At 38.7% G+C, this 24,716-nt stretch overlaps 1 protein-coding gene across 4 annotated transcripts in view; it reads right to left on the reverse strand.

Moving 5' to 3' along the window:
• Positions 1–24,716, reverse strand: part of GADL1 (glutamate decarboxylase like 1) — a 439,849-nt gene that overhangs the window by 63,470 nt on the left and 351,663 nt on the right. For 3 of the 4 annotated variants that reach the window (XM_060180482.1, XM_060180480.1, XM_060180479.1), the window contains one exon: positions 17,895–17,984. In XM_060180482.1, coding sequence (XP_060036465.1) covers positions 17,895–17,984 — 90 coding nt within the window. Of the gene's footprint in view, positions 1–14,599; positions 14,864–17,894; positions 17,985–24,716 lie in introns of those variants that run through there. The other variant, XM_060180481.1, reaches the window with a different exon arrangement.

Raw genomic sequence — 24,716 nt, forward strand, 5'->3', positions numbered from 1 at the left:
ACTCAGACTGGCAAAACAGGGATTAAAATTTACCATGCAGAACACAGCCCATAAAAATTTAGACACTAGATTTATTTTTCATTCTAGGGGGACATGGCACTGTCCGTTTTTATATGGGCAGTTAACAATGGGCCTCTGAAGAGACCCTGGACATAAATCTCATATTGCATACCTTACTCATTTTATCAATTCTAGTTTGCCTTAAATTCTACTTAGACCTAGATACCCTCCTCTCCTACTTCCTATTTCACTACCCCCAATGACTCTAACTCTAACCCTGTCAGATAAAGTAAAGACTGCAAAATCTGGATAAGGGCAAGAGATGGGCGCATTTTAATGATGGCCCTTTTGGTCACTACCAGGCCAACCCATCATCTAGGACCCTCGTCAGGGAATCCTGGGATTCCCACATAGATATGATGGACCTAGACCTCTAACAGATCCTTCTCTCCACCATCACTGGTCATCTCCATCAGGAACAACATCATAAACCCTCTTGTGGGACCCTACAGGACCTTGCCCTCAATATAGAATTATAGGGATAGAAATTGACCCCCTCTCTGAAGGTAGGCTGGATTAACATACTCTGATACTTTCGGAAGACTGGTCCTGATGAGTTCAACCTATAATGTCCCTAGCTATGACCATGGAATGCGAGCTCAGACTGATAGGGATGCAGAGGTTACACAGGCTCCTGTGCCATATATAAATAGACACAGCCCTAGGGCAGATCAATGGGGTTTACAGTTAATGGTATTCATATATTTTCCCATATTTAGGAGCTACTCTGATCCAGCTTTCTGGTCCTATTTCAAATTCTGACACCATCTTCCCAGACAATACTTTTAGCCCATCTGCATGTTAGATGTCGGGCCCAGGAAAAAATTAGTAGTCACAGGCTCCTTGGAATATATATATTTCCAAGGAAATATATATATATATATATATATATATATATCCAAGGAAATATATATATATATTTTTTTTTCCAAACTTATTCCAACATGAATGGCCCAAATCTCATCTGCTATATCTTACCTTTAAGTTCCTGATTATTAAACATTTTTCCTGTTTTATATTTTAATACCACCAAGTTGCAGATGCTAACATGATGCCAACCTGACGTCCCTGGGCAGACAATCTCAGCAATGTGACCTGGAATCTCACCTTTCCAGAACACTACCCACTAGGGAAAGATAGAAAGAAGCTGGGGGTATGGACTGACCTGTGAGTGCCCACATCCAGCAGAGAAGCAATTACAGAAGCCAGACCTTCCACCTTCTGCTCCCCATAATGATCCTGGGTCCATACTCAAAAGGGATAAAAGAATAGGGAAACTTCCAATGGAGGGGAGGGGATATGGAACTCTGGTAGTAGGAATTGTACCCCTTGTATCCCACAATCTTGCCAATGATTATTAAATCACTAATAAAATAATCATATATACAAAAAAAAGAGAGAGAGAAAGAAACAGGCTTGGGGCATGGATTGACCCATGTCTAGTTAGAGAAGCAATTACAGAAGCCAGACCTCCACGATCTGCACCCCATAAATATCTTTGGTCCATACTCGCAGAGGGAAAAGAATAGGGAACCTTCCAGTGGAGGGGAGGGGATATCAACTCTGGTGGTAGAAATTGTATGGAATTGTACCCCATCATCCCACAATCTTGTTGATGATTATTGTCATTAACAAAATAAATTTAAGAATAGAAAAAAATGGGAAAATAACAACAACAACAAATCTGGAAGAATTTCCATTGCACTGTACTTGAGTGAGAGTTGGTCTGTCATAGATAGAAACTTCTGAGAAAAACCTTCAAGAGGGGTGTAGCTATAGCCTCCATCGTCCCTGATCAAGTTGCTGAGTTAAAAGCAATTCAGAGTGTTCATGGGTTTGTAGAATAAATGAGATGGTGCTTAATGAGTATACGCAGGGTTTATTGACACAACAAGTGACTAAGATTTTTTTTCCAGGCACCTCATGTCAGCAGTGCACGTACATTTTCACATCCCATTAACCGCAGAACCTGGAATGTTAGATGCTTATTTTCACTGCATGAGATTATATTTTAGCTCATGTACTAGCTATGATTTTTTTTTCCTCAAAATAGAAATAGGGTAAACTTCCTTTCTGCCTCTGTAGTTGACACCTATTCTCCACTGAAAAAAAGTCTTCATCTACACCAAACTTTATTTGAATAATATCAGTATTTATCAAAATGCAGTGACCTAAAAGAAGAACTAGACTAAGGTTTGTGTGTATGCATGTGTGTGTGTGTGTGTGTGTTTGGCAAAGAGAAAATGACTACTGACCTTAAAGTCAAGCAATCATATTGAAATGATTAGTCTAAATCTATCCACAATAGAACACCTCCACCAGTGCTAATTACCAGACAAACTTAAGTTTGAAACACCTAGAAAAGCATCTAGTAAATAAGTGGGCAGATTCAAATGAAAATCCTGACTCCCTGTTTGTCTCTGATACTAAGGCATTGCTAACTCATCTGGCAGATGTCATGGCACTCAGTTGACTAGCAACAGTCTCCTTCTGCATGTGAATTCTTCCTGGACCACAGTCTGCTGCTCTAGGATGTGGTCTAAAAGATGAAAGATGGTCTCCAGTCTACGTAAGGCAGGTGAGACTATAGTTGATGTTGATGTTGTATAGCTCTGCTGCTATACTTCCAACATTGGAATGCCCCCACCTCAAAATTAATGTGCTGCTACCATTTTTTGGACATCACAGACAGATAAAGGCTTCCATAAGAAACACAGCATGATTAATGACAGTAGACAAAGTCTGAGTCAAAAAATATTTAGACATTTGAAGGTAGAGAAATCTATACTTCTTCTTCTTCTTTTTTTTTTTTTTAGGTGTGGATGTAACTGAAGGTGATTATGCTGAGTAAAATAAATAGAGAGACGAGATCTACTACTGGATGATTTCACTCATATGTGGAATCTAGAAAACTGAAAGGTGAGCTTACAAGAAAAAAAGAAACAAACAAACTTTCTAAGACTTCGTGAGAGAATTATGGTGGTTATCGCTGGGAGATTGGGCCGAAGAACTTTGGTGGTGAATGTGGTGTGGAACTATACAATCTTACTACTGCAATCTTACAATCTTATAAAATATTAATCTACTAAATAAATATAATAAAAAGACACAAAACTGTACATTTTGATTAAGTTCTTCTGCATTCTGACCTAATGATGATTTTACCAACAAGAGACAAGGTGACAGTAACTAACAACACCACTCTACTAGAATTATGCAGATACAGGAGGCGGTTCCCTTCAAGCCATTGAAATGCTCATCTCCAGGATGAGCATTCTCAGGGTAGAATGACTGCATTGCCATGCATATGCCCCAAGTCCCTGGCACCACATGGGAGGTAATATGAATTTGAGTACTTTGTAATTCTCTATCTTTCCCTCCCCCCCTCACTTCCTGGTAGTGACAAGTCAAGTGTTAGGAAATCCTTCCTAGGCATGCATGTCTCCCTCTCCTTCTCCCTCCCTCTCTACTTCTAGCTCTACATCTGTGCCTCTTTCTCCCTTAATTAAACAGAGACTCAGAGCAGTGAAATCACCCATGAGCCAGAAAAAAAAGTCAATGTCTTCTAAAATGTTTTAATAATCAGTCTTTATCCTGAGGATCCCACACAGATCATCTTTCCTAGGACATAATGATTCAGTCCTTGCTGTATATCACAATAGCCAGCACGGCAAGAGCCAGTTAAAAATAAAAAATCCCCTCCAGACTGACTCAATCACACTCGTAGGGTCATATTTTTAAAAAGATTTGGTCTGATAGGCAAAGGATGTAAAAACCATGATGTTGCTAGGAAACCACTATTAGTATGTAAGTCTAGCACATCAGCTGATGCCTTTATTTGTTGACTAATTAACTCAGCAAACATTCATTGTGCTTCTAGCTTATGATAGTAGTAATGTGAGAAAATGAAAAAAGGTGAATCATCCCCATTATTAAACAGCACAGTGTATTAATATTTTATTATGCAAATAATACAGTAAAGTACTCAAAAGGACTTATCAGATAGTAGGGTTGTTTTCACAATAACTTATGCACAGGACCCTGAAGTTAGAAGGGTCTCACGCTCAGTTTAATGCTCCACTGTCACTACTTTGAAATTCTTGATAATTTAGCTCAGGTGGCAATGCATCTTCATTTTTCACTGAACTCCATTGTAGACAGGTTTAGAACATCAAAAGTCAAGGATGGGTAACCCCAGTAAGGTACACTGTCCTCTCTTTCCATCTCCCCTTTCACCAATGGTCTTAATAGTCCAAATGGCTGCATTTGTATTGACAACAGGTGGAGTTCCAATACATTTTCCCTTTGCTATTTATCAGAGACTTCCTCCTACAAGTAGTTTCTCATTCCCAGCTCTCCTCTTTGCTGACTTTGATCCCCTCAGTATTGCTTCAGTAGGGTAAGGACCAAGATAAGGTGGCAAAGATGCCATAGGTTATTCATACTCAAGTGTCAAGAAATACTTCTTGGGTAAGAAAAGTGACAGACAGCCTAATTTTAAGATGAATTCAGGCATCAAAATCCCCCACTAGAGAAAGAGATGTAAGTGGTTTAGAGAACATTAGATAACAGTCTGATTCTCCCAGAGAAAGAGACAAGAATTTATCTCTAAGGTTTCTAAGAGCTGAGGTGAGCTGTAAACAGTGATGAGGTAGCAGAAAAAAGGAGGCAGACACCAGAGACAAAGGAACTCATATGAGAAAAAAGGAAAAGGTGACAACACCAATATTCACCTCTAGTACTACTCAGCCTGGGTGAGCTTAAGGGTTTTCAGCTTGTATCCTGAGATACAGGTCTCACGCTTATAAGGGCTCTATTCTTAGTTTAATGCTCCACTGCCACTTGAAATAATGAATGGTCTGTAGAAATGGAGTCCCACGTCTAAATTTTGTACAATGATTTAGAAAAGTAGACTGTTGGTTCTATTATGTGGCATGTAAAACAGTTCATAATCACTGTCTCCACTAATCTGTGCCATTCTCATAATATATAATTGTTCTTGTGGTTTTATATACAAGGAAACGGAGACACGGGTGGTAAAGTACTTTGTCAAAAGGCACCTCACAAGACAATGATGAAGCCAGGATTTGAATCCCAGTTTTCCCGTTTGCCAAGGCAATGTGCTTAATGACAGTGGCATAGTGGCTTTCTAAGTAGTGGCAGAAAGTTGGAATTCAGCTGTATGAAGTTCCAGGCACATGAACAGGCTTAGCAGGGGGGCAGAGCAGGAAAGCTGAATTCCAGAGCATCATTGCAGATCTGAATCAGTATGGACTCTTTCTACTGTGGCAAACAGAGACACGATGTGACATGATCAGGATTGTTACTTAGAACATTTATTATTATTGCATTGTATAGGGCTATTTGAAAGGCAACAAAAGCCCTGAAGAAAGATATTTGAGGCTGATAGAATCCATCAGACATGGGTTAGCCCAATTAATAGTAATGAAAATTAATGTTTAACAAGCACTTGTGCTGTACCAGACCCTGATTTGGATTATGCTACTAAATCCTTATCAAAACACTACGATATATATTCATTTTGTTATCCTTATTGGCATCCATTGAAATGAGGAGAGAGGAGGTATTTAAGTAACTTGTTCATTTTCACACAACCAATGAGTGGCAAGAATACTTATTACTTAAGTCCAGTAGCAATGTTTTAAACTCTAATAAAATTTCTTAATGAGACATCTTCTCTTAAAGTTATTAAATGCATATGGAAAGTGTATAACATTTTTAAAATGCTGTTTTTAAAAAGAGGCAGGAGGGTAGAATTTTAGCAGATTTGAGAACTCATTATAAAGCTATTCCATGTAAAACCTTTTGTTCCTGGCACAAAAGCAGAAACACAGATCAATAGAACAGACTGGAAAATCCAGAAATAGGGTAAAGTGTTTACAAAATGTAGCACATGACAACAAAAGCTTCCCACAACAAAAATCCTGTTAGAAAGAATTATTTAATAAATCAAGTGGTTATAACTGGGTAGTAGTTTGGAGAAACACACCAAGTTAAATTGATATTGTATATGGTATGTTGGTATGTTTCATATTGGTTTGGTCCCCTTCCCCCCACCTCTGGAAGACTGTGGTTTAGCCCTGCTAGTTTCACGGGGCCCGCTTGTCCCCGCCCCAAAAGAACCCCAACGGACGTCCAGGGTGCCAGCAGCAGCCGCTGGAGGAGAATGATGGGGAAGCACATGGTGTGGTGCTTTGCCCACTTGTGAATAAAGATTAAACTGCAGCTTCTCAGCCCAGCCGTGTGTCCCCGAGTCTTTGTCTACCTCTGTGAAGCTAGCCCAGCCTGCTGGAGCCCCGGATGTTCACAACAAATGGCGCCCAACGTGGGGCTGACCTGCACATCTCTCAGATAAGTGAAGACAGTTTGGCTACCTATGCACTATGGCCTTCTCTTCTGCTTGTGAAGAGATCTCCAAAGGCCTCTGCCCTTTCTTCACGAGACTGTTTCGCTGTTTCTGGAACATTTATCTCTGGACCACTCTGTGGTTTCCGCCCAACGCCAGCCTGCAGGAGCCCAACACCAGCCCGCATGAGCCGGCTTTCCACCGCGTAGTGCAGGACATTGGGCGCGGGCTCCCTCCACGCTGCTCGGCCACCAAAAGCAGGGCACCAGACATGGCAGGCAAAGCTGCAGCCTCTCATGGCCACGCAATATACCGTATACATGGATTCTACATGGATTATGGAGTTAAATTTAAAAAATAACTGAATGATAGAAAGACCAGCAGGAGATGGAATAGAATATTTATCAGATTTGTGAAAGAACAGTAACTTCAGCTTTGAAGCAGTGGAATAAATCATGAAGAAAAAGACTGACAGATTCAAATACATAAAAAAATGTAAAACTTCCATACAATGTAAAAACAGTAAGACTAAAATAAAAAGGTTATTATATTGAGGTACTCAGGGCAATATTTGCATTCCATGTGACAAAGAGAGCTTGAAGCTCAAACTATATACAACCTCATTTAAATCTGTAAGGGAAACATCAGCCCTCAAAATATAAATATGTAAAATGTGAAAAAGGACTATATGGCAAAACACAATTAGCAAAGAAGAATATTGTTCAAATCACTGACAATAAGACAATGAAATTAAATTAAGATAAGTGTTCTCACCTTTCTAAATACCCCCCCAACTCAGTGTTACCACAATTAGAAAGAAACCTGTGTATGGATTGGCAATACAAATCACCTGAATTGCTTTGCCATGAACACATCCTAGATTCAAACCTAGGCCCCACTGCACTAGAGGAATCGTTGGTGTCATGGCTTCTTTATCTTTATCTAGCTCTATATCAATATATATAAAAAGCTAATCAAACAAAGTCTTAGTAATGTAGTAAAGAAAGGAAGAAAGCAAGAAAAAGAGGGAAGAAAGAAAGCAGCCTGTGTACTCATTTCTTGTTGGCAATATTATCATTATTAATGAAAATAGTCATAAAAAATCAGTGGTGCTGGAACTCTGGAGTGGCTATGTTCCCTGAGACTCCAAGGCCCCATGTTCCACCTCCCCACCCCCCGTTGAACACCATAAATGAGAGCTGAGGAGTGCTTTATTACGTTTACAATTGAGGGAAAGCAATGCTAAAATAAAATAATGGAATTATTTAAATTTGTTAGAGTTTGGGTATTTTTATCAGCTAAAGGGCACAATACATCACAAGGGAAAATTTTAAAAAATGAGGATATTGGCAGAGGAGATGGTGCAGTGGATAAAGCATTGGACTTGAGAACAAAGTGTTCCAAATTCGATCAATGGTATTGGATGTACCAGAATGATTCTGTGCTTCTTTCCTTGCCATTAATAAGTAAAACTAAATATTTACAAAAAAGAATAAATTCTTTAAAATGTTAGGAGAGAGAGAGAGAGGGAGAGACGGGGAGAGAGAGACAGGGAGAGAGAGAGAACGAGAGAGAGAGAGAGAGAGAGAGGAAAAGAATATAGGAAAGGAACAGATGAATGGGAAGGATGGAAGAAGAAAGTAGAATGGTGCCCTAACAGGACCCTTAAAAGCAAACGGGGAAGAGACTGGCATGGAGATGAGCAACATGCCTCCCTCCAGAAGAAAAACAGAATCATGTCTGAAATGCGGAAGATGAAAAAGAAACAATATGATACATGAAGATGAAAAAGAAACAATATGATACATCGAGAATTTCTTGCCTCAGTGAGTCTTTGTTAATCTCACTGAACCTGTATCCTTGATAGCGGTGATTCTGTTAACATTTTATAACAGCATTTATTCACTCAGCTTTTAGTCTTGTCACTTCCTGGGAAGGAAACAATCAGCAGAAGTGCCACCAGGGGGCAGGTTTGGTACTGGCAAAAGGACTTCAAAGGCACACATTAAAAAAAAAAAAGAAAAGAAAGAAATCTTTTGTTTTGCGATAAATACTGCATTGAGCCCAGAACAATTTCCTTAATGGTTGTGCTGTGGGTATAAATGTTGTTCCATAAACTCAGGTGTGTAAGGAAAACCAAGTACTTTATATCCTTTAAAGAAAATGAAATCTAACTTCAAGCTTCTGCAGGCTAGGTTAAAGGCTTCTCTTGGTGATAATGAAGACTCTCGTGACCTAAGATGATCCCACAGAGGGTCCTGGGGGAGGGTTCTTAGTCAGCGCTAATATTTGGGTTATTGATTCAGTACATGAAGTATTCATGATCAGAACCAACCTGATCACTGTAGACTGTGTTTCTGCTGTGCTAGTACTGTGTTATGAACACACACACACACACACACACACACACACACACACACACACACACACACACACTTCTTGAGGGTACTCAGAGACTGGAATCTGGGATGCATTTCTACTGTGGAACTCTTTCCTCCTGCACCACAATTTCACCTTCTTTTCCCCCTATATCTTCAGGGATACCGAGCTTTATTTGACGCTGCTTGACTTTCAATAGATAGGTCAAATTCAGAACTTCTTCCAAAATAAGTCAGAAAAATCCAAGACACAAAAGAAGAAAACCCATTAACTTAGAAGGAGTAAATAAAAGAAAGAAAACCTATTTTTCTTTCTTTCTTTCTTTCTTTTTTTTTTTTTTTTTTAGTGAAGACATCTGTACCTGACAGTCTTCCTGGTTTTTCCAGACTTTTGAGCTATTACCCATGACAATTCCTCTCCTGGTGCTTGTGAAAACAAGATATAAAGATTTTTTTCAAAATGCAGTAATGAAGGAAATAATAGCTATCATAGAAAGTTTACTGCTGTTAAAATTTCTATTTAAAACAAAAGAAAGCTCACCGTTAACTTCCTATCACAAATGAGTACCCATAAGAATGTCACTGGAGAAAGAAATCCAGTGAAGTGTAGTTATTTAGAAAGATAGTGGCTGAACAACCGGGGAGACACTGTCAGCACAATAAAAGTCATGTCATATTTAGACATGCTGTATGTAAAAGGCATTCTACACTAGGTTCTTCTTAAACAGAAATGTTACAGAGAGTGCAGCTTTAAAATGAGTGATAACTGGGGAAAGAATGGACTTTTGAAGACTCTTTGTCACAAGGTCAATAGGGAATGCCATATGAAATATGTGGTTTTAATACAGTCACACCTTTAAAGAAATGGCTATTTTAGTTCATAATCCAAAAAAGAGGGGCAGGATATACTAATACCATAGATAGATGGAAATAATAAATAAATAAATAAATAAATAAATAAATAAATAAATAATTAGAACCCTCAAAAACACAAATTGTGGGGCCAGGTGGTGTCGCACCTGGTTAAATGAATACATTGCTATGCACAAGGACCCAGGTTCAAGCTGCAGGGGACAAACTTCACAAGTGGTGAAGCAGGGTTGCAGGTCTCTCTCTCTCTCTTTTACTCTCTCTTTCTCTCGCTGTATCTCTCCTTTCTCCCAATTTCTCTCTGTTCTAGCAAATAAAATAAATTAAGCTAAAAAAAAAGGACAAATTGTTCTTGAAAATGCTTAAGACCATTTATGCATATGGAAGAACACACACACACACACACACACACACACACACACACGGCAAGCGACAGGAAAGCCCTGCCTACAGTCTCATGAAGTGGCCTTCTGAACGTCCTTTCAGTGAAGCTTCCACAGAAGTCCATCACCCTCCCTAGAGTCTCAGCCTATTAATCAGAAAGCCACTAAGGAGAAAACTAAATTCTCTCTAATGAAATCTGGGCTATCATATCAAGTCACATCTCCAAGTAAGCAGTACAACAACGAATACATCAAGTAGGTTCTAAAAGATTTATTCCTATTCTCCTCTTGAGAAGAATGGAGACCATTATAAATGACTAACATTACTCATAAATCCACAGGTCAGTAAATAAAAGCTGATACGGACACGGACACATGAGAACACAAAAAGACAATGTATTAATTGCTTTTAAAAGTAAATTTTGTTGGTGAGATGTGGAATTATTTATGAAATGCCAATGAAGGAGGAAATCTTCATCAGAACAGTGAGCAGTGACTGAACAAAACCAAATGATAGAATTTTCAGGCACAGCCTCTGGGTCTAACACTTTCGTATTTGGCCTCTGGGCTATGCCCAACTTCCTTGTCCTTGATAACTAAGCTCTGTGGTAAGGCTTCAGAAGAAAGAAACACACATCAACATATTTGAGAGAATTGCTTTAGAGAGCAAAGCACAAGCCCCCACAATGGCTGGAGCTTTCAGGGAGCCCTAAGAAGTCTGCTGAAGATCTCACTGTAATTCCAGAAGATAAATTATCAGCGTATTACTGTCTCCAGGAGCAAGTCATTAAAAGAAATAGTCAAGTTACTTGACTGCGTATGCTATAACTGTGATCTCTGAACAAAGCAATTTCTTCTGGCATAAGAAGACAAGAATTTAGAAGACAGGATTTGTTTATGTATTCATTTATTTATTAATGAGAAAGCAAAAGAGAAGCAGAGCATCTCTCTGATATGTGCAGTGCTGGGTATGGAACTCAGGGCCATGCAAATCCTACTTTCTATCACTTTGCTGCCTCCCTCAAAATACTAATTTTTTTTACTAATTAAAAATTAATTATTTAAATTAATTTGCCTTATGTATCTGAAAGATATATACTACAGAAAGTAATACATGTAGATATTTTAACTAATTTTATATATTCTCCACTCTTAGGCTTTTAATTTGCACTCAATTACTTTTTTCACATTTTAAAAAAATGTATTTAGTTAATGAGAAAGAGATCGCTTCATAGAGGGGATTAAACCCAGGGTCTCACACATGAAAGTCCTGTACTTTACCTGAGGAGCTACTTCCCTGCTGTTTTGCTTTCACATTTTTAACTGTTAGGAAATTGTCAAAACCTAAAGAGGGGTTTTTTTTGTGATTTTTAATTTTTACTAGAGCAATGCTCAGCTCTTGTTTCTAGGGGTGCAGAGAATTGAACCTGGGACTTTAGAGGCTCAGGGATGAGAGTCTGTTTGCATAACCATTATACTATCTCCCACACCTCCCTAAATTTTTTTTTTTGCCTCCAGGGTTATTGCTAGGGCTCAGTGCACCATGAATCCACTGCTCCTGGAGGCCATTTTTTCCCCTTTTGTTGCCCTTGTTGTTTTATCATTGTTGCGGTTATTATTATTGCTGTTGTTGTTACTGTAGTTGTTGTTGGATAGGACAGAGAGAAATCAAGAGAGGAGGGGAGATAGAGAGGGGAAGAGAAAGATAGACACATGTAGACTTGCTTCACTGTCTGTGAAACAACACCCTTTAATCTAGACTAGCTCTCTATGAAATCCATGGCAATACCAGGTCAATTACTCTACACTTTGGGTTATTATTATTGCTTTTGTTGTTGTTTTCCTGAAAGATAATTACTTTTACAAAACAAATAAGCATTGTAGGAAATTTTAAAAAAAGCAAAGATGCACAAAAGGAAAGTCTAGAGATCTACCTCTAAAAAACTTGTGTGCTCATATTTGACCCTTATCTAGCTACATATATGTGTGTGTGTATATGTGTGTAAGCATAATTTTTTCAAAACTGATGTCATATTATATTGACTACTTTAATTTTCATGTTTACAATTACTAATAAATTACTAACATCTCATTTTAGAACTGAATTTTAATAGTCTATATACCAGAAACCTGTTCACAAATTATGTACTAAAGTTTAGTCAATTCCCTATAGCTAGATATTTATTTTAATTTTTTTTTCTGAGCCAAGGAGGATACTCAGAAGGGTAGAGCATAGGATTTCATGTCTAAGACCCTGGATTTGATCTCTGGCGCTACACATGCCAGAACAGTCCCCTGATCTCTCTGTTGGTTTTCTTTTTTCCTCTCTTCCTGTCATCAATTTTTTTTAAGTTGTCATATTATTTTTAGTAATGATATCAATGTTGGGGAGCTTCACTATCCCTACAAATTTATAACTATTTCATGGAAATCCTATATTACTTCTGACCTAGTTCCCCAGCTGTAACATTTTTAAGACTACCTTTCTTTAAGAGGGAGTACAGGAAGAAAATAAATGCCAATAAGTGAATGTTTTGGTAATGCTAAGAATGAAAGGCTAAAGCTTTAGCTGATCTTTAGAAAAGGCGTACAAGTCTATATGCCCCTTACAGTTTGTACAATTCCCCTGATATGATCGCAGGCACTAAATGTGAGCATTAAAAGCACAGTCATTTGCTCTCTGGTTGGTGACGCTCTTTACTAACTAGTTTCTAACCTGTTTCCTAACCAATAGCAAACTACTGAGACTTCTATGGCTCAGTTTACTCAGTTCAGGAGTCAATCCTGGAAGTCGCAATAAGCTGACTTAGAAAAGTACTTAAAGACTGGAAATAGAGGCCCTTAAAACCAGCCAGGTGAGACTAGATTATATCCTGTGGATCAATTAATTCCAATGGAAAACTACTATTTTGGAAATTTTGGCAGATTGATTTGTTTTCCATGATGCTTGTGTGTTGCTACTAGTGTTTATTAGGTAGGGCCCAGACAGTCTAGCCTACCTGCAGTGTGCAGACCAGTCCCGAGCAAAGAACTGTCTCACGTGACTGTCTCACATGACATGAAACTTCCCCACCCACTGGACACAGGTTCTCTACAGGACATTTCCTTCTGGAAATGAGTTAATTGAGGAGCTTAGTTACAATTATCCAAATTCAGAATCAAACTCTGTTTTTACATGTGCATGCAAAATACTTTGTGCCCATTAAAAAACAAAAACAAAACAAATAATAATAATAATAATGAAAACACTGCTTTCTACAACCATGGTAACTGAAGGGAAGATGTCCTCTTTAACACGTCACTAAGACTTGTGCACCATCACTGAAGTCACATCACTAAAGCCACATTGTTTCTGTTACTTGCATCAGCAACACCACTGATTTATAAAAGCCTCCATTTCTTTTTATTTCTTTCCCCAGAGCAGTTCTCAAATTTTAATGAGCTTACCAATCATCTGGAGATTCTTCCAAAAAAAAAAAGTAATTCTTCCAAAAAAAAAAGTAATGATTTAGTAGTCCAGAGTCAGAGGGACTGAATCAAAGCCTGCATTTCTATCTGACTGAAGTCCACTGTCATTCTATGAGTGCCTGTGAGTTTCAACACTTCTGTTTGTCCTCTAGTGTGACTACTGTTCACTACTGCTCAAACTTTGATGTAATAAATGCCCACAAATGACTGTACTTACTATTGACTGTAAACCATTAATATTCCCCATTAAAAAGATATTTGCTCTGACTACAAAAAATTTACTTCTTCATATTATTAGTCATCTATTATATATATGTGTGTGTGTGTGTGTGTGTGTGTGTGTGTGTGTGTGTGTGTGTGTTAAATTTTCTCTGGTTTCATTTTATGAGAGCAAAGGAAACGTGAACAATTTTTAATCTAAATAGTAGTAACTGGATCTCTGTAGTCAAAAAACGTGCCTTGTAGAATGAAAACCATTCAGAGGCTCCTTGCAGATGAGTGACACGTCAAAGCTACACTGGAAGTATGCATGTGAAGCAAAAAATGAAAAGAGGAAAGAGAGAAGGCAGGGAGGAAGAAAAATAAAAAGGCAAGAAAAGGTGCGAATACCCTCTATGCAGAAACACAGTGCAAGTTTAGAATGACTGAAAGAATTCAAAACAACATTTTATGGAGAATAATTTGAAAAGGTATCATAACTCAGGAACTGAATAAATGTCATAATGTTACGAGCTTGCACAACAATAGATTTCAAAAAGTCTCACGCTTATGGACACAAAACAGCAAGTGCAGACATACACATGTACACACTCTGAAAGTCCACAGTCATTACCAAATAATCCCTCTCCCCAGCCACTGCTGCCAAAGGGTAGACTTGTCACACCACTGCTTCTGAAATCTGACAGCTCAACCTGACGCTAGTCTGAATTGGAGTGGCAAAGCCTTATTCAGTTTATTTGTTTGTGCTTCTTCATCCACGATAAACCCTGAAATAAATTTCAAACTGAAGTACACTTCAGGTTATAAATCATATACTTGCATTCCACACTGAAGAAAGCATAAAACTACACAGATCAAATACATACACACACGCGCGTTTTATTTGCTGAACCCATGCACGTACATACACATAGGGCAAGAGGGTAAAAGAAATTGAGAATTTGTCTGAAGAGGGGCCAGGTGGTGGTACACCTGGTTGAACGCATGTATAAAGACCCAGGTTCAAGTCCCTGGTCCTCTCCTGCAGGGGGAAAGCTTTACGGGTGAAGCAGTGTTGCAGGTGTTCTCTGTCTGTCTCCAATTCTATCACTCTTGTCCCTCTTGATTTCTGGCTGTCTCTATCCAATAAATAAAGATAATAAAAAATTTTTAAAGAATTTGCCTGAAGCATGTATATTTACTAATCAGAATCAACCAAAACAAACCATTATGAAGTTATGGCAAGAGGGAGCAATGGTTTAAGTGACATAAAAGTATTTCTAAAATAAAGGAATGGAGAATCAGAGATTTAAACATGAGAGAATCTATGTTGGTAAATATTGAGGAGAGAAGAGTATATCCCCATTCAATTTAATTCCCATTCAGTAATTAAAATGTATGCTGACATCTGGTTCCTTTGAGTATTGTGAATGATTATTTAAATACAGAGTGAGTCAAAAATATCCCTAAACATAACAGGACCATTTTGTCATCCTGATTTGTGTTGCTGCAACTATCCTGAGTCAGTTAAATACAAATATCACATTCTTGGTTGCTTTTCTTAACAATTGAAAAGTGAGAAAAGTGGCAAACATATCTTTCTCAACTTGAAGCAGTTAGCCCTCCATTCCACCAAAATAAAGAAGTGTCACTTGCATTCCATCACAGTGGAAAATGTCCCCGGAAACCTTACCATTAAATTCTCACATTGTCCAGTTCTGGTTTCTTTTTATGGGTTACTCGGCACCTGAAATGTATTCTTAAACATGTTTTTTTTTTTTTTTCTATTTGGATTGTGTGACTAAAAAATGCAAGACAGATCCCAAGACCTATGGAAACTGCCTGAAATAGATAATGAAGGGTTTGTGTAAGAAAAGATTCAGAGAACATCATCCATCTCTCCTTGTCTTTGCTGCTCAATCTCAGGTTTGACAAGAGGAGGGATATTTATATGTTGGGGATGCATTATGCTACTGTGCAGGAAGTTTAATGAGCCAGGAATAAACAGAAAATGACCTGAGGCGAAAAGGAGATGCTGCAGGTGAACTTAGAGGCGGCAATAACTTAATGATCACGGTTTCCCTCTCTCCTAATTAGACTTTAGCATGACTTCTACGTGCTTTCCCATGGAAGTTGAGGACCCCAGGACCTGCCCTGTGCCTGATGCTCTCCCTTCCCACCATGCCCCTTTAGTCATCTGTGGTCACTCAATCACACCCTCCTCACTGAATCTTCTAGGCTGCCATGTTGGAAACTACTTCTTGACAATTGTTCCCCAACTGGCGGCAAGCTATTGTTCACAATTCAGCTCTTGTTTTTTTTTCTTACATATATTTTTAATTTTTTATGAGCTTTATTTATTAATTGGACAGAGACAGCCAGAAATCGAAAAAGAATGCAGTGACAGAGAGGGAGAGAGATAGAGAGACACCTGTAACAATGCTTCACCACATGCAAAGCATTCCCCCTGCAGATGGGGACTGGGGGCTCGAACCTGGACCCTTGTGCATTGTACCATGCAGGTGTGCCACCACCTAGCCCCGCTCTTGATTTTTCTGTTTATACTGCAGTAGATTTCACCCCCATCTAGGCAACTGCTTGTGATCATCTTTACTTATTTGCTTGTTTATTTTATGAGCGAGCCCAGAGCACCACATAGCTCTGATGTGTTTGTGATGTTGGGGCCTCACACATGTAAGTCCTGTGCATTTTCACTATGACAGACTATAAAGGACACTTAGGACACTTTATACTTTGCCACCTATGCATGGGAATGGCGGAGTCTAACTCTTTGATGCTTTTCACTTCAGTATATAGCACTGTGAGCACTCAGAAATGTTTTTTTTTTTTTTCTTTTTCTTCTACAAGGCAAGGGAAGAACTATCATCTGCATAAGTTGTTGCAACTCTCACTGACTTCCTCATTCAGGGAAGGAAGGGGCTGGTCGGTCAAAGCTTGCATGAAGCAGGGAGCAGGGTCTTGGATGAAACTGCTTTACAGAGAAGCTGGAAAGGCTAGAAGGGTCACCAGCCCATTCATTGTGACCTCTCACAGTCAACAGAATCCTCAGGACAACTCCTACTGGGTCACTTCAATATACCTCATGTCCATGTATGGCAGGGGAGTGGAATCAAGTAATGTTAACTTAGGGAATTTCATAGTGCTTGGGCATCTGGACTAAAGGTAGTATTTGCAAGGGTTGGTACAGGCGGGCCACAGAAAGTCCTGCACCCTGGGACTCCTCACACTGGTTAGTTGGCCTTCTACTGCTGTCTGAGAAGAGTTTCAAGCACGTTTTGTACAATGATCAGTTGAAACTCACTGCACGCATCTCTTTCTCTCTTTGTCACATAAGCTCCTTGAGTCTAAGAGGAAGGGTCTTTGTTGGTGGAGAAAACAGACATTTTCACACTTGCAAAGGGTAACAGATTTAGACTTATAACATTACCAGTGAGTGACGTGATACAGCACTAACATGCTCAGAAAGGAGTCATTCATCATACAACTTTAAGCCAGTGTCCCTAAACCAGATGGCACTCTTGGAATATATCTCTGAGCATTAGACTTTTAATAAATTTGTAATTATCTTGCGAAGAGTACAGTTACTTTGAGTTTGCATGTGTGTCAACACTGTTAATTTGTTCAATGTTAAACAATGCTTACTACTGCTCTGTATGCTGTTATTATTTTTTTTAATGAACTAGGAACCACTGCTCTGGGTTTTTAAGAGATATTATAAAATACAGAATTATTTGTTGTTGTGGCGGTCTGGTGTCAGGCTGCACCGCGGAGAAGAGAGCGGACGTCCAGAGCAAAGGGGTACACAAATCTTTATTATAGGATGGGGGGGTTTGGTTCAGACCACGTGGAGCCAGCCGGCAATGGCCGACCACGGGGGGGGGGGGGGGGGGAGAGCAGGGAGCGAGACCTCAGAGAGGGAGAGCTGAGAGCCCAGAGAGGGGGGGGTGAGGGGGCTTTTTATTGGGCAACAACCAGGAGTGACGTGTAGGGCCAGGATTGGTTGAAGGGGGCAATGCTAGGGTTTCGCGTGGTGTAGTGAAACCTGGGGGCGGAAACTGCATCAGAATAACTCCTCAGCAACAATTATTTAGAGATTGAGCATTAAATACATTTCGTCATAGAGAAAAATAAGATTCGGCCATCACTTACCAAGTGGAGTTTTGCCCAGAACTCAGGTCCCTCTTCCATAGTTCTGAGGCTTGGTGGAATATACCAAAAGCAAATATTGGCATATTCAGGCTGAGTATAAAGAACATTTGGAAATTGTTTTATTAAGCTATTATTAATGTTACTCTGTTAATTAACTTATTGTCAATCTAATATTTACCCCAGGATATAATTAAACTTTTAACTGGTTCTTTTAAGACTGATAGCACATGTATTACTTTGGCAACAATCAGGATTTAATAAAGCAGATATCCATTCTGCTTATCTCCTTTTTTAATATTTTATTTTATTTATTCTAATGAGTGAGAATAAATAAAACACACACACACATATATAAATATATATAAACATAGAGAGAGAGAGAGAGAGATGGAGAGAACTGGTGAGCTTTTGCTTATTGTGGTGCTGGGGATTGAACCTTGGACCTCAGAGCCTCAGGTATGAAAGTCTTTTGCTTAATCATTATGCTATCTCCCAGGCAGTTCTGCTTTGCTTCTGATAAAAGCCTATGGGGAAGTTTACTTCTTTACTGAATACACTATTCCATCTAGAATAGAAGTAAGCACAAGTTCAGAAACAAAAACAACTATGCCCCTCCCCCAAATTAAAACTACACAGGAAAACTTAAGGCTGATTCAGTCTACTTTTGACTATCAATGAGCATACGACATACACATGACCAGAGATCCCCTGTTCCCCTCCTCTTCCACCCTGATTTATGTTATTTTTTACACTTAACATATCATTACAAGAATTCCTCCTTTGCTCAAGGTAGCTAAAGTTGGCTTCTTCTCCCTGTTACACTAGACAAATGCAAAATCCCTGATTGCTTGTAAGTTCATAACATATAAGATACTTGAATTCAGTAACAAGCCATAGTCAACCATGCTTTGAAATAATAATAATAATGGGGGCAGAGCAGTGGTGAACCAGGTTAAGCACATGCATTATCATGCATAAGGACCTGGGAGTTCAAACACCTGCTCCTCCTCTGTGGAGAGGAAGCTTCACAAGCGGTGAAGCAAGTACTACAGGTGTCTCTCTGACTTTCTCCCTTTCTATGTTCCCCTTTCTTCTTAATTTCTCTCTGACTTATCAAAAAAAGAAAAGAAAAGGACAGAAAGAAAGAAAGAGAAATAAAGAATGAAATAAAGAAAGATAGCCAGGAGCAGTGGATTCATTGTGCAGGTACAAAGCCCCAGTGACAACCCTGGTGGCAATTAAAAAATGAAAGAAAGAAAGAATAATAATAATTTTAAATTCCTTTCAAACATTAGTAAGGATGTGAACCAGCTACAGAACGTGTTCAAAACAAAGATTCCCTGTTAAAGCAAAACTCAGAGTCTGATTAAATCTATCATAGAAAATGCTAAAAAAAATTTTTTGACATTTTAAGAAGTAACAGGGATAAATTCTGAAATAGATGGTCTTTGATTGAGAATCTGTGACCTAATGTGGCTGTCAACAAGCCATCTTCCCTAGTGATTTGTTTTCCCATGAGGCACACATAGGAAAACAAATGTTTGGTTACACATGTATCCAGCTACTGTCACACAGAAAAGGCGTTTTCCCCTACAGCTCCATCTTCACTGGATGAAAACACAGGAAGACCTACATCAAAGGCAACTGGCTTCAAATCCTGTACTCAGTTATGGATATTATTATGTTAAGAGTTTGTATATAAGACACACAGTAAAGTCTGTGGGTCATGCCTATGAAATCAGCATCTTCCTTATTTGATTCCTAGCAAGGAGGTGTATTGCATCAGAACTAAAGACTGGGGTGAAGGAAAAGAAGGGAGAGGAAAGGTGGAGAAAGAAGGGAGTGGAGAGGATGTTGAGGTCTTGGTGCATGAGGGTAGAAAAGGACCTAAGTTGGGTGGGGAGAGTGTTTTGCAAGTACCTGTCACTGGGAGATGAGAAATTGTGCCCATATGTCAACAACGATGCTGAAACCCATTAATCAACCAATAAAGTGATAAAAAATATAAAATGTCAAAAAAGCACTTCAGAAGAAGGAAACACATTTCCTATCAATCTCTTAAAAAACAAAACTGATACTATACGTAGTCCTGCTTTTCGAGAATTTTCAATCGCATGGAAATTCATTAAATATTTCTAGCATAATCAGATTAGTTTTAAAAGATATTCATCTTATGAATTTTAAAGATATGTTAAGTTTTATGAACACTGAGAGTGTTTGGGGGTGTGGGGAGAGAAATGAAAATTGAAAGAGAGATCAGATCTCTGCATTGCCAGGGTTTAAACTTAGAACTTTAAATGAGATCCCTGTGTTCCACCAGCTGGCCCACCTCCCCAGCCACATTGAATTGATCATCCTTTCACTTCTTAGACTTGTAACATGCTTGTCAGTTTTGATCAAAAAAGAAGGAAGGGAAGTGGGGGTAAGAGTAGGTGGAGGGGAACAGGAAGATGGAGGAGGAGGAGGAGAAGGAGGAGGGGAAGGAGGAAGAGGAAGAGGGGGGTCAATGCAGCCTGGGGTGGCTTAGCAGGTAAAATGAGCAACAGGAATGTCGCGCATAAGGTTTCCAGTGCGATCCCTGGCTCTGCATGTTCTAAAGTCATTCTCTGATTTTCTCTCCTTCTCAGTCTCATTAATAACTAAACAAATACATTAATGACTAAACTTCAAAATGTAGAGTAATTGAATACAGAATTCTATGTAATTCTACTCATTTTCCACAAGCATTAATCATGAGTCTACAGTGGTCTTGATGTTTATACTTAAGGATTTATATACTTTAGGACATTTATACTCTCGGATTTCTGATTAATAACTGATCTAGTTTATCAAAGACACTGGTCTTTCTAATTATTTAGCCATTTAGTGTCAATAGTTCTTTTCAAATAATGTAGCTGTGGTTTACTAGAAAAAATAGAAGAAAACATAGTTATTATCTGTAGCCAGGGAGGTAGTTCAGCAGAACATGCCTTGTATGGATGAGTCTTCGAATTCAATATCCACTACTGCATATGGTGAAGTGGTGCTCCGGCCTCTCATAATTTTTTTTTCAAAAATAAAAAAAATCATTATTTGTCACTAGATTTTAAGAATTTAGGTCTTTAAAGAAAATATCAGTTATTAATTTACTGCCTATCAGTTCAAAAATCTAACTTTTCTTGGTGCCCTGCAGGAATGAAGATGGACTCAGGGACTATTTCTTCATGTAATCTGGTCCAGTCTTGGACTTGTCAGCAGAGGGTGCTGGAGGGATGCTGAGAAGAAAGTGGTCTATCTTGGCTCCTGAGTGCTCATCATGGGGGATCCTGCAGCCAATGTGGTCCTGTCTAGCAGTATTGATGATCAGACATAATCCCCCCCACCAAGAATGGTAACAGGTAAGCACTCCTAAAAGACTGTCTGTCCTGTCACAATTCCTCCAAGGTATGGGAATAATTCCAGTGAGGCTTTTGATAGCACCTTGTGAGTTGCAAAGCATGATTTTCTCCTGTGCATGGATTCCTCCAGCACTGCAGAAGGTAAATTTCTAGAGAATACCTTTCAGCAGACAACAATGAAGTGCAGGGAACTTCTACGCCATCCAGAGCATTATTATGGCTATAAGAGGTGCCAGGTGATGGTATTACCTGGTTGAATGCACAGGACCTGGGTTCATGCCCCGGTCCCTACCTGCAGAGGGAAGCTTCATGAACAGTGAAACAGTGTTGGAAGCCTGCCTATCTATCTATCTATCTATCTATCTATCTATCTATCTATCTATCTATCTATCTATCTATCTATCTACTCTTCCTCTTCTCTCTCACTTTGTCTCTGTCCAGAATAAATAGTTGCAAAGTTAAAAAAATACTGTGAGGGAGTCGGGCTGTAGTGCAGCGGGTTAAGCGCAGGCGACGCAAAGCACAAGGACCGGCATAAGGATCCCGGTTCGAACCCCGGCTCCCCACCTGCAGGGGAGTCACTTCACAGGCGGTGAAGCAGGTCTGCAGGTGTCTATCTTTCTCTCCTCCTCTCTGTCTTCCCCTCCTCTCTCCATTTCTCTCTGTCCTATCCAACAACGACGACAACAACAATAATAACTACAACAATAAAACAACAAGGGCAACAAAAGGGAATAAATAAATAAAATAAAATATTAAAAAAATACTGTGAGACTATGTAAAATATCACAGAGCAGTGCCACTAAAGAACAAAATGGTTCTGTGTATCATGATGTGGTCTCTTTCCCTCTCTGTTTCTATCTCTGTCTCTATCTGGGAAAAAGTCAGCTTAAATTAAAAAAAAAAAAAGAAAAGGAGAGTAGATACATAGTTATCTTCATTTTCAAACAGAAAAGTACATACTATTCTAGAAACAGAGTTGGCACTTTGGTAGCAATCCGAGGAAGGGTTATTGAGTTAATGATTATGAGAACAGTCGGAGAACAAAAACAGTGTTTACCAAGGTGCAGTAGTTTGTATTCTCTAAAATTGAGCTTGTTACAAGAAAAACATTTCCTTTACTTAAAATAACATTAGATACAGTAAATTAAATCCAACACTATGAATTTTATTAAGTATAAATACAATATCTAGCACATACACAGATTGAAAAAAATTGTAAGTATAGAGAACAGAGGCATGATAGATATGATAGATTTTAATTGATATTAAGTTCAATTTTTTTAATTTCCACCAGGGTTATTACTGGGGCTTGGTGGTAGCACCATGAATTCACTGCTCCTGGCAGCCTTTATTTTTTCTTTCTTTCCTTTCCTTTCCTTCTCTTCTTTTACTTTTTCTTTCTTCCTGTTTTTCTTCCTTTCTTTAATTCTTCTTTCTATTTTTATTTGATAGAACATAGAAAAAAATAAGGGTAGAGGAGAAGAGAGAGACAGAGAGAGAGAGAGAGACACCTGCTTTACTGCTCACACCCCTGTAGATGGGCTGTGGGGTCTCAAACTTGTGTCCTTGCACATGGTAATGTTTACACTCAACTGAGTTCATAAAATTTTAATATCTGGTTAGACTACAGAAAACTTTAAAAAGCAGCATTGGATAGTATGAAAAACTTGAATCTTCAAACTGCATATGGTCTGAATCTCAACTTCATCAGCTCTTTGCTTGGACAAACATCAAGCTCTGTAAGGTTCAATTTATGAATTGCAAAGTATATTTTCAGATCCAGAAAAGCTGGTATGATGAGTGAAGACATTATTTGTTTCCAATATTCAGTACCATATTTATCACATATAAGTGCTCTGTTAGTATATTTAACTATTATTTGGGGTATATTGATAGAGAGAGATGCTCCCTTTCAATTGATGAATCTGTACTAGCTGAGACAAATCACTATGTTAATATCTGCATACAGAACTTGAGGAAGAACAATAAAAAATGATAGTATATTTCAAGAGCATGACTCATCATGTTCAATATAATAGGCAGAATTCTATTATAGTGGATCAGTGTTGGGAGGGACGGAGAGAGAGAAAGGGAGGAGAGGGAGGGAGAGAGAGAGAGAGAGAGAGAGAGAGAGAGAGAGAGATACAGTGTGTGTTTATTTCCAAGAACTCAAAGGCAATGGAGCTACAAGTAGGCACGTAAAGTGCAATACAGTAAATATTACAAAATAAGAATGTCTTATAATCAAGGCCTAGCAAATGGAAGGCTGTTGAAGTCAATGTATTGGGGAAGGGTAAAAATTTACTATGAATACAAAACAGGGTATACTGAAGACACCTAAAATTGAAAATAAAGGTGGAAAACACTTCATGAAGGTTTCTTCTTATGTCATATTTGGAGGTTTGGATTTGGCCCCAGAGACAATACAGTATCATATAGTATCAATGTGAAGAATTTTAATATAGGACATAGATTTCATTTTCTGCCCTATTGATTTTTTAGTATTTATTTATTTATTTATTGGATATAGACAAAGAAATAAAGATGGAAGGCAAGGATAAGGAGAGAGAACCTCTTTATTTCTCCTTCCCTCTCAATTTCTCTCTGTTCTGTAAATTAATTAAAAAGAGAAAGAGAGACACCTGCAACACTACTTCACTGTTTGAGAAGCTTCCCCTCTGAAGGTGGGGCCAGGAGCTTGAACCTGGGTCCTTGCTCAGGGTAACATGGGCACTCAATTATGTGTGCCACCATATGGCCCTCATATTTCACTTTAGAAAGGCCATATAATGATTGAATTTAGAGGACAGACTGGAGAAACCAAGACTGGAAGTAGAAGATGAGTTAGTCAACAGTGCCAACCTGAGGAGTGTTGGGACCCTAAACTAAGTGACTTTTGAAGTGAAGGAGAGTAACTACCCAATACATGTCTGAGGAGATTTCAGAGGAAGTAGTGAAGACAGCAGCAAGGGTATTGTGTGGACTTATCATAGGTCTAATGATCAAAAAGCGTGTTGCATGCCTAAGAGGGGACTCAGTGGTAGAGTGTGGAACATAAAGGTTTATTGTCTCAATATCCTGAGGACCATTTTATGCCAGAATGATGCTTCTCTGTTCTTTCTCTTTATGTCATAAATAATGATTAAAAAGATATCTATAGAATTTTGGTGAAGGAGTGTCTACACTCTGCTTTGGAAATGTTCAATCTGAAGTGTCAGTGGGAGTCTGCTACAAGCCTTTTGGTAAATCCATGTACAAAGGAGTAGAGTTTAGGCAACAAGTCAAGGATGGAGACAGATAATGATGCCATTGGCATTAAAGCTCTTGATATGGGTAAAATGTCGCTGGGACATAGGGAGGGTCAAGGACAAGTGGAGCATATTTAAAGTGGCACCTTCATATACAGACAGAATGGAAAGGAGAAAAAAAATATAAGGAAATC

The sequence above is a fragment of the Erinaceus europaeus genome, chromosome 21 (assembly GCF_950295315.1).
Source record: "Erinaceus europaeus chromosome 21, mEriEur2.1, whole genome shotgun sequence".
Classification (NCBI taxonomy): domain Eukaryota; kingdom Metazoa; phylum Chordata; class Mammalia; order Eulipotyphla; family Erinaceidae; genus Erinaceus; species Erinaceus europaeus.